Genomic DNA, 10,812 nt, shown 5'->3' on the forward strand with positions numbered 1-10,812 from the left:
CAGGTGGGCTGTGCGACGCTCAGGTGGTCTGAGCGTTACACAGCCCTCATGAGGGTCGCACAGTGCACCTGAGTGTCGCACAGCCCTCTAGAGCATCGCACAGCCCTCCTGAGCGTCGCAAAGCCCACCTGAGAGTCATAAGCCCACCTGAGTGTCGCACAGCCCATCTGAGTGTCGCACAGCCCATCTGAGTGTCGCACAGCCCTCCTGAGTGTCGCACAGCCCTCCTGAGCGTTACACAGCCCTCCTGAGCGTTACACAGCCAGTAGACTCCACATAGCCCACCATAGACCCCGCATAGCCCACTCCTGAGCCTTACACAGCCCCCCTGAGCGTTACACAGCCCTCCTGAGCGTTACACAGCCTTCCTGAGCATTACACAGCCCTCCTGAGTGTCGTACAGCCCATCTGAGTGTCGCACAGCCCTCCTGAGTGTCGCACAGCCCTCCTGAGCGTTGCACAGCCCTCCTGAGCGTTGCACAACCCTTCTGAGCATTACACAGCCCTCATGAGGGTCGCACAGCCCACCTGAGCGTTACACAGCCCTCATGAGGGTCGCACATATCACAGTCAGGACTATTTTCAGTGGGGTGCCAGTAGCCCCTATCTTAATTTTGGTTGCCCCGTCTGCCTGACATCTTGTGTCTGGGTTTGAGTGGCCATGAAACCTGGACACTGTATTCAAACCCCGGACTGTCCGGGTGAATCCCGGACAGGTGGCAACCCTAATACAATATCCAGCTTAAAAAAAATCTAGAGGTAAATATATTTACATATATTTATAGATACATATATGCAGTATATACACACTTTACAGTTGCCATTCATGTATTTGAATAGGGCAGCTAGTTCTTTATTAATATTTGTCTCTGTAGTATCTGTATTTGCAAACCTTCACAACAAATCAACGTCTTGTACAGCAAACTCGTCCCAGAATGCTAACGCTTACTGTAGATGTTTGTCCCGTACGGTTTTCCGTCCATGTGACGTCAGTGACGTAAGCGTGGAAGCCGGAAGTGGGAGATCCGCGCTGTGTGGAGCTCGGTGTGTTGCTTGTTGTGAAGTGTGTGGAATCACGAGGGGCCTGGAAGGAGAAAGTAGGCAACCGGGGTCCGCGGACAGGCTTTATCGGTGGGAAGATCACTCAGCGAAGGATACGGTGGGAGGAGAGCCATGAAGAGCAGTGTGGCCGAAGTCAGAGTGAGTTGTATAGCAGTCAGTGTTCATCTGATCGTTACAACGACAGCTCACACTACAGGGTACTATTAGGGGAACCAAGCGCCTCATTAATGATACGTTTCTGTGGCCGTAGTGTGTTATGTCACATCAAATCCATTGACATAACTGTAAAGTGTTAAACATTCAAATCTCCTGCTAATGGACATTTGTAATGAAAGCTTTTTCAAAAACGAGCACTTGCTACACTCAGTGGTTCCCCCGCAACCCCCTACGGCCTGTACTGTGACCTTTAGGTACGATGTGGTGTTTGGGGGGAGGAACCAATGGGTGGGGGACGAAACCAGGTGACCGACACTCCCGGAAATATTCGTTTTGGAAGAAACTTCAGTATAGCAATTCTCATTAGTGGAAAGGCTGGTGTTTTTTTGCTTCTTTGTAGGGAAACAATTTCCTGGAACTTTTACTTGAGCAGCAGAGTCACTTTAAAAGCATAGTCCATCTTTGGGGGAAAAAATAAAATAAACGCACAAACACTGCTAAAGATCTCATTCACACGTGGCGTGCACGCCCATAAACAAGGGGGAGATCGCGGAAGGAACAGGTGCTGCGTGTGATTGTGCACAGCAGCCTGTACTTTCCTATGGGGGAGTCGGCTGTACACTGTCATCTTGTGGGTACGGGTGTCCATACTTGGACCCAGAAAGCATGCACATGAGGCCTTAAAGACATAATGTTTGTGTTCAGGCCTGCAGAGCATTACAACCACTGCAGGTGCAATGCTCAGGCTTCAGCAGACTTTCCTTCAATTATTGGGCTGGAGAAAGTAATGTACTACAAGGGTGGTGACGTCATTAACCAGTTGACATCCGCTGTGTTAAACCCCCTTCCCATCCAGGCCATTTTTCAGTATTCAGCGCTGCGGTACTTTGACTGACATTTATTCCGTCATGCAGCGCTGTACTGAAATGAATTTTATACCCTTTTTTGGGGACAGATAGAGCTTTCTTTTGGTGGTATTTATTCACCACTGGGGTTTTTATTTTTTTACTATATTAAGGAAAAATTACCGAAATAAAAAAAAAACAGTTTCCCCTATATTAAATGATATATTATTACTGTTATTTTATATAGGATTGCACGTTCACATCAGCCCCTACCCTCAGGGACTCAACCTCCATGAGGAGGTTACAATCTAAGATCCCTACATCACATGCACACAGGACCAATGGAAAGTGCTGATTGTCCCAGTGCTATGACATGCTCCTTCATACCTAGAAGCACTTTGTGTTTCTTTTGGCTCCTGTCACTGAACAAAGCCGGATGGCGTTAAAGAAGAACTCTGGGCAAAACGTATATTAACCCTTGCAGTGGGGCCACCACCACACTGTAAGGGTTAGGTGCTCGTTTTCGTCTAGGTGCTAAAATGAAAAAGTGATGCTTTCCCGATCCTCGGAGCTGCTTTCTCTTACACCAGTCCTTCCAGCCTTGCTCCCCTGCTGCTGCAGCAGTCTAAGGATCCTTAAGTCATCATATCCAATACACTGTGTATTGGATGTGAGGACACCAAGGGACATACTGCCACTTGAGGGAGCGCTGTGACAACTGGCCAGCTCCGAGGTTCAGGTGAGTATCACTTTTTATTTTAGCACCTAGACAAAAACAAATAGTTAAAGGATTAATACAAGTTTTGCCCAGAGTTCTCTTTTAAAGGCAACCTGTTGCTTTGCCCTAAGAATGTCATTGCATGTTTTCATGCATTTATTTTGATGGAAGATGCATCAATGAAAAAACGGATATGTCTTCTAGAGAGATGCTAAATCACTTTGGGGACTGAAAGAGTCATTGTGGTACGGCACGTCAGTAATATACTTTCTTACTAAATGTACCCACACATATTATATATTGTTTTTTAGAGGACAGATAGGTCTATATAATTATATCACATGTGTGTACCTAACCCCTCACTTAGTTTGAATAAAATAAAAAAAATGAGGAAAAAAACTAGAAGAAAACACTTTTTTCACAAGTTTTCATTATTATTATTTTTTTTTAGAATTTTTTTATATTAATTATAGTATAAAAAATATATTTATATATAATTTATATTTTCCTAATTTTGTTTTACACTTTATTTTAATTTTTTTACACTTTGTAAAAAAAATAAAAATAAAATAAAAAAACTTTTTTTTTTCTTGTCAGTTTATATCAAGCAATCACTATGACAGCTTGATAAATTAACTTTTTTATTTTATATTTGGCTATTAGGCTGATCCAAACTTAGGAACAGCTAATAATAACCTTAGAGACTGATCCTGACTTTAGTCAGATTCAGATCTCACTAAAAGCTCTTTCATCGCGCCTAGACGATCAGAAATGATACATTTCACTCAAAAGAGATACATTGTATCTTTTGAGTGAAATGTATCTAAACATCGGGCTCTCGAGCTGTCAAAACAAATAGCAGAGAGGTGAGGTGAGTCACTGCTGCCTCTCTGCTATTTTGAGCTGTCAAATACCGGATCGCAAATTGCGGTCCACTATTTGCATGTAACGGCTTCATTCTTTCATTAATGAAAGGAAGAAGCTTTTACAAAAAGCCTAATTATTTCATTAATTAATGCCTCAATACTGAGACATTAATGAATGACTGTTAAATGCTGAGAATCAGCAGATACCAGCATTACAAAGCCTGATATAACTCGTCACGTACAGTGTACGTGGCCAGTCATATAGGCACAAAGTGACAAGACGTACACTGTACGTCTCCCGTCACGAAGGGGTTAAAGAGAGGTGAAAAATGGCAACATGGTAGGTAAAAGAAATTTTTGCCCAGTGATGATCTTTAGGCTGTCATGTAAATCTACTTGGAGTACACTAGCTGTTGCTTCCTTCGTTTTCTAAATTTGTGCGGCAAACTGCACTGATATGCATCATCTCATCCAACCCTTTCCAGAACCTGTGTTCTAACACATAGTCACTCATACACCTGGCAGTGAGGGAGTTTCTGCAGCTAGACAAGACTTCCCTGGCTGCTGTCAGGAGTATGCAGTACATGAGCAGCACAGATTACAATAATGAAAAGAGAACTATGGGGGTCAGTGTTTTTCCCCATAGTTCTCTTTAGGGTCATGGGAGGACATATACTAGTGTCTTCCCGTGACCCAAAGCTCATTATATAGCGAGCTACAGCTCACGGTATACTGAGACCGCCGTAGCTGGGACGGATGCCGACAATGCTGTTGGGATCCACCCAGCTACTCGAGTGACAGCTGGCTCTGCCTATCCGCCCCCCTCCGTTCCTCCAGTCAGTGCTGGAAGATTGGAATGGGGAGCGGTGACTTACAGTCACCGCTCTCTACAGGGAGATGATTGGGAAGTGAGCAAGCAACGGTATGTGTTTGCTCACTTCCAGATCTATTGAGCCGACGTGTGACAGTTTCATTGTCACACGTCGGCTCGAACTATGAGGATGGGTGATTTTCACTCACCTCATAGTTCTCCTTTTTAAGCAAGCCACAGCTATTCTACTGTGAGCAGCTTAGTTCTCACATGCATGGGACCTTAAAAGAAGTGTCAGACATCATTGTTACTTGGTTTTCTCAGAGCACTGTACTGTTTCTCTGGAGAACTCATCCTAGTCATATGTCTGACCTTAACATTTCTTGCAGTTTCACATTTGTTTTTTGTATGTTTTTTTTAATTCAAGTGCAAGGGTACCTTCTACCTTTTTTATGAGCATTAATAGAAATTTGGGGGCTGCTATTGCTTGCTGGTTTTTGAAGGTTCCAGCTCCACGCTCACCTTCCTTCATCCTTTGAGTCACTGGTTTGCTACTAGTTAATGGTGCTCTACAGACTGTAACAGAATCTCTGCATCTTTTCTCGATCATAGGCAGCCTGAGGACAGTCATAGTAAATTGTATATCATGTATGCAATCATTATTTCCTTTCTCTCTGTATTTGCTATTAAATATATCTTGTGGTTTTGCAAAGTGTTCCTCCTTTTTGTATATAATAGATGTAACTATCCAACTGATCTAGATGTCTTTAATGAACATTTCAGAGTTTCTCCAGTTATGACAAGCATGACTCCTACCGCTCTCGCCGAAGAAGTTCCTCCTCTCCAGAGGACAGGTATATAGTATTAGTTATTCTCTTTTGGTCTGTATATTTATCACCCCACATGATCAGGTATAATCATTTTTTAGGGAGCAGATACAAGAGCTTCTGCCATATGTTCAGTAAAGGCTTTTGTAGTATTTCATGCCTTCCTCTTCTAATTAAGTTGTGCTACAGGGTGGCTTTCAGCTCTCAGTGAGGTGACATGACTGCAGTTGTTTAGATAGGTTGCTTAGGGCCTCTGTTTAAAATTTTAAAACTCATTAATGTTCCATTTTATATGCTACTTTTCCTGCCATGGTGCTGTTTATTTACAAAACTATGTGGCAGCTAATGTTGTGCCTGCAAGCGTACCTCCTGTTGTTTTACCTTTTGTCATATCTATTAGCTAACCTGTTTGCTTTGGCTGTGCCCTCACTGCAGGAACAGAGTGGTAGGGAAGCACCAGGAAAGTGAGCATGTGCATATGTGAATATGGGAAGGGCGGCATATATGTGAACCTGTTGCTTTGCCTTTATGGGCATTTATTTTTGCTATGAATCTTAAAAGAGAACTATGGGGTTAGGGCTTTTCCCCATAGTTCTCCTTAGAGTAACGGGAGGGCACAAACTAGAGTACTCCCGTCACCCTAAGCTCAGTATACCGCGAGCTACAGCTCGTGATATACTGAGACGCTGAAGCGGATCCCGACAATTATGGCTGGATCCGCCCAGCTGCGTGAGTGACAGCTGGCTCTGCCTATCTAGAGGCAGAGCCAGCTGTACCTGCCCCGTCCGTTCCGCCGGTCAGTGCTGGAGGATCGGAGTGGAGAGGGGGGAATCCAGCCCCTCCCCTGTCATGGCAGAGAGCCGTTACATGATCGAGAAGTGAGTGAACGCCAGTATGTGTTAGCTCACTTCCCGATCTACTGAGCCGACCTGTGACAGTCTCATTGTCACAAGTCGGCTAGAACTATGAGGTGAATGAAAAGTACTCACCTCATAGTTATTATTATTATTATTGCATAGTATTTATATAGCGCCAACAGTTTGCGCAGCGCTTTATAATGTAATTAAGACATTACAATTACAATACAATTCAAGACAGGATGGTAAGGAGGGCCCTGCCCCTGAGGGCTTACAATCTGAAAGAGGAGGGGGAAATGATACATGAGGAGGTAACTGTGTGGGGATGAATTGTTTGAGAATGTGATGGTTCAGTGGTTAGGTTGAGGTGGGTTAGGCTTCCCTGAAGAGAAGAGTCTCCAGGGAATGCCTAAAGACAGTCAGGGTGGGAGATAGACTTAGTTCTCCTTTAAAAACTACAGCTGGTATTTCTGATTATGCCTACTGCACTGATCTTCTCCCTTGGAGGGCTGGAGGTTGTGTCATCGCTAAGATGATATCCTATCAACAACGTGTTCCTGGTTTTCAGGGTTCCTCTAAGTCCCCACATTTTTCTTGATCTTCCCCTTCCCTTTATTACTCGCGGTTCTAGCTTCTCTGCTCTCTGCATTATCAGGAGGTTGATTGATGTATCTTGCTACGAACAGAGAGCTGCTGTAGTCCCTCGCAGAAGTAGTCCTAGGTGCATTTAGGGAAGAACTGCAGATAATGTTGTTCTTACTTTAGCTAAGGGGCCCTAGTACACTGAACAGGTCATTAATTTTGTTTGCTGCCAGGAACTTCTCTATAAACACATATCCCAATAGATTATTTATATAAGATTTCCAATCAAGCTCGATAGGTTTTTTTTAAATGTCAAAGTGATAAGATGTTGCTTTTCAAGCTTATTGTGAATTCTGGAGATATAGTGTAATGTGACAGTTGAAAATGAATGTTTGTAGCACGGTGGTTAGATCTTTGTGATACAGCTGTCAGATCTTAAGAAGAATGAATGTACAGGGCATGCAATGCAGTATTTTCATTAAATTCTAACATCTCTTGCAGGTATCGAGAGAGAGATCGGTCACTATCTCCATATGACAAAAGTTACTCTGATCGCAACAGAGGATACTCTGATCATGAGCAGTATGATGACGATCGGCCAAGAAATGGGCGATATGACCGGTCAGAGAATACAAGGCAAGTGTTCCGTACAGTTTTTGTAAAGATTTCTAGTTTCCCTGATAGTGGGTTGGCTTAGGTGTTATGTGGTGTGCAGGGAAATATAATGGCTATAACTAGTGGTGTGTGTGGGCTTGGTGCTGCGTTCGCCCATGCGAGTCCAAAACTGTCAGTGATACACCCCCCTCCTGTCCCAGTCAGTTGTGGCCGGTTAATTCCCTGCCCCTTTGTTACTTGTAGCTGTGGGATGGGGAATGCACATCACTAGCTGTAACAAATATTTTTGGAGTCAGTGTGTGGATATCAAACTTAAGCATCAAGATAAAAATGTATGCAAACTGTCTGCATATGGTCAGCTCCATTATTTCATTCTTTTTTTTTTTATTATCTGCACTTGGAAGTTATTTAAATGGCTAAAGAAAGTAACGTTCCTTAAAGGAGAACTATAGGTTGAGTGCAAATCGCTCATCCTCATAGTTCGAGCCGACGTGTGACAATGAAACGCACATCGGCTCAATAGATCGGAAAGTGAGCGAACACATACCGTCGCTCACTCACTTCTCAGTCATCTCCCTGCAGAGAGTCACCGCTCCTCGTAGTAATTCCCCCCTCTCACTGCTCCGATCGTCCAGCGCTGACTGGCGGAACGGACGGGGCCGGGTACTGTTGGCTCTGCCTCTCGATCAGGGGTCTCAAACCTCCGGCTGTGGTGGAACTACAAATCCCATGAGGCATTGCAAGATTCTCACAGCCACAGACATGACTCCCGAAGAGAGCTGCATCATGGGATTTGTAGTTTCACCACAGCTGGAGGGCCAGAGGTTTGAGACCCCTGCTCTACATAGGCAGAGCCTGCTGTCATTCACGCAGCTGGGTGGATCTCGACAGCATTATTGGGATCCGATAATTATCGGGATCCATCGCGGCGGCGGTCTCAGTATACCGCGAGCTTTGGGTCACGGGAGGACGCTAGTATATGTCACATGAGGCATTGCAAGATTCTCACAGCCACAGACATGACTCCCGAAGAGAGCTGCATCATGGGATTTGTAGTTTCACCACAGCTGGAGGGCCAGAGGTTTGAGACCCCTGCTCTACATAGGCAGAGCCTGCTGTCATTCACGCAGCTGGGTGGATCTCGACAGCATTATTGGGATCCGATAATTATCGGGATCCATCGCGGCGGCGGTCTCAGTATACCGCGAGCTTTGGGTCACGGGAGGACGCTAGTATATGTCCTCCCGTGACCCTTAAGAGAACTATGGGGAAAACGCTTACCCCATAGTTCTCTTTTAAAGATTTTCCATATTATTGTTTCTCTGGTTTAGTTTTTAATACTGTTTTTATATCTGTTTTGTGGCAGGTTGAAGGAAAGGGACAAAGAGTATGACAGATCGAGGAAAGATCTGGAGCAGGACCCCGAACGAGACAGATCAAGAAGAGATAGAAGTAGGGACTACGAACGAGACAGATCAAGAAGAGATGTAGATAAGGATTATGACCGAGACAGAGCGAGGAGAGATCCTGACAGAGACTCTGATAGAGACAGATCAAGACGAGAACCAGATAGGGAGTGGGAGCGAGACCGTTCAAGAAGAGGCCCAGAAGGAGACTCTGAGCGAAGACGGAACAATAGATCCTCTCCACCAGGTGGAAATAGTGAACAGAGATCAGAAGATCCAAATTCAGCAGAGCCTCCAGTAAAGAAGAAGAAAGAGGACTTGGATCCCATTCTTACCCGGACTGGAGGAGCTTATATTCCACCTGCCAAGCTGCGTATGATGCAAGAGCAAATAACTGATAAGAGCAGGTAAGTGTCTCTTTTCAGTGAATCTGTTTTCCCCACAAGAAATTTGTAAAAAATAACTGTTTGTGGGGCATGGTGTGACTGCATATGACTCTGCTTTCAATATCTGAATGTACAATCCAATGTTGTTGTTTTGGATGGAGGAAGATGAAAGTTTCTAAGACTGCTGTTGCAGTTGGGAATTGAAGCAGCCTAAATCCAAGCATCTGAAGTATGTAAATCCAAGAACAGATTTCTATTTTCACTAGGTGGTTCTGTGAGTAACACAATTCTTGTTGTAGGGGTGACAGTGCTCACTCATTGTACTGTATGGAAGCGCAGCGTTGTCACTCCAGAATAGGACTCAAGACAACCCCTTCTCTTCTCCGTAACATAGATGGGAGGTCTATTGTAGTCCTCAAAGGTAGCTGGAAACCGTGCCATCTGATATGTCAGAAGAGGCAATTTGAATTTTGTGTACTATTTCTGTGGGCCTCCAGCCAAACCTTCTTGGGGAAGGATCACAACCTAAATTTTTCTTCTCTCAGAGTCCCAGTTGAGCGGATTTTACGCCTTTTCCTGTGCCAGAGATTTCTGTCACGGAATACATTTTACAGCAAATTGTTTTTAGTGACATAAGTCACATTCTTTTCCTTGGCCTTAAAAGCAATTAGACCCCATTCACAATAGCAGTAAGAAGATGTCCATGTCAGGCAGAGCCGTAGCTAGCCCCTTATGCGCCTGAGGCAAGAAAAAAAACTGACGTCACCCAGCACTGCGCACGCTCGGTATTATGTGGTGTCATGCGCCCGGCCTCCAGGATGTGTTATTTTTTTTTTTACATTTACATTTTTTTCACCGATATGTACCGATCCGTCGTTGCTCGGCCACGCACAGAGGGGTGGCACTGACTGCAGCTTTTCCTCTGGATCCCCACTGCTCTCCCCCATCTGTATGCAGCGGGGATCCGAGGAGAAGTGAGGCGCTGAAGCCGGCGGAGGAGGGAGTCACTGACGCAGCAACATGGCCGAGCGGCGAGCAGAGAGAGAGCCGCCGCCTGTCCGATCGTGGTCGAGCGTCTCTCTCTCCTCACCGCGACTTCTCCTCCGCCCCCCTCGCCGACTTCAGCACTTCACTTCTCCTGGGATCCCCGCAGCATATGGGGGAGAGCAGCGGGGATCTAGAGGAGAAGCTGCAGGCTGTGCCGCCCCACTTCTCCCTGCTGGCTGTGCCCCCCCACACCTGTGCCCGAGGTTCTGGTGATATCTTGAATTTCGCATCACACCTCTCTAGGACAAGCATAGGGGTTGAATCTCCCCAGTGGTGAAAAAGACGGCAACAACAACCCCAGGGTGTTTAAATCCTTCTCTGCTCTGTCCAAAACAGACATAAAGAAAAAAGGGAAAATCTTGGGGATTCAGACACTGGTAAAAACCTGATATAGCTTCTAACCTTTTCCCATTCTATTAAAAATATGGCTGTAATTCCACTTTAATCTGACTTTAGTCAATTGAGTAGCGTGGGTATTTTGATGGGTTTTACCTGGTGGCTGAGACACCCTAGGCATTAGATAGCAGTGGTGTGTTACCTTTACTTGGCACCATTGTTTTTGGTAATCGCTTGAGTAAATAAAAACATTTCTGTTTGCGCCAGGCCCCCCCCCCGTGTGCTGGGGCTGTTGTGC

At 45.1% G+C, this 10,812-nt stretch overlaps 1 protein-coding gene across 1 annotated transcript in view; it reads left to right on the forward strand.

The window, feature by feature from the left end:
- The first annotated feature begins 990 nt into the window (after positions 1-990).
- The window catches only part of CWC22 (CWC22 spliceosome associated protein homolog), a 58,383-nt gene continuing 48,561 nt past the window's right edge, over positions 991-10,812 (forward strand). The window contains exons 1-4 of the mRNA XM_018561044.1: positions 991-1,200; positions 5,242-5,312; positions 7,226-7,364; positions 8,755-9,152. Coding sequence (XP_018416546.1) covers positions 1,174-1,200; positions 5,242-5,312; positions 7,226-7,364; positions 8,755-9,152 — 635 coding nt within the window. The 5' untranslated portion in view covers positions 991-1,173. The remainder of the gene's footprint in view (positions 1,201-5,241; positions 5,313-7,225; positions 7,365-8,754; positions 9,153-10,812) is intronic.

The sequence above is a fragment of the Nanorana parkeri genome, unplaced genomic scaffold (assembly GCF_000935625.1).
Source record: "Nanorana parkeri isolate BGI_ZX_2015 unplaced genomic scaffold, ASM93562v1 scaffold496, whole genome shotgun sequence".
Lineage (NCBI taxonomy): Eukaryota > Metazoa > Chordata > Amphibia > Anura > Dicroglossidae > Nanorana > Nanorana parkeri.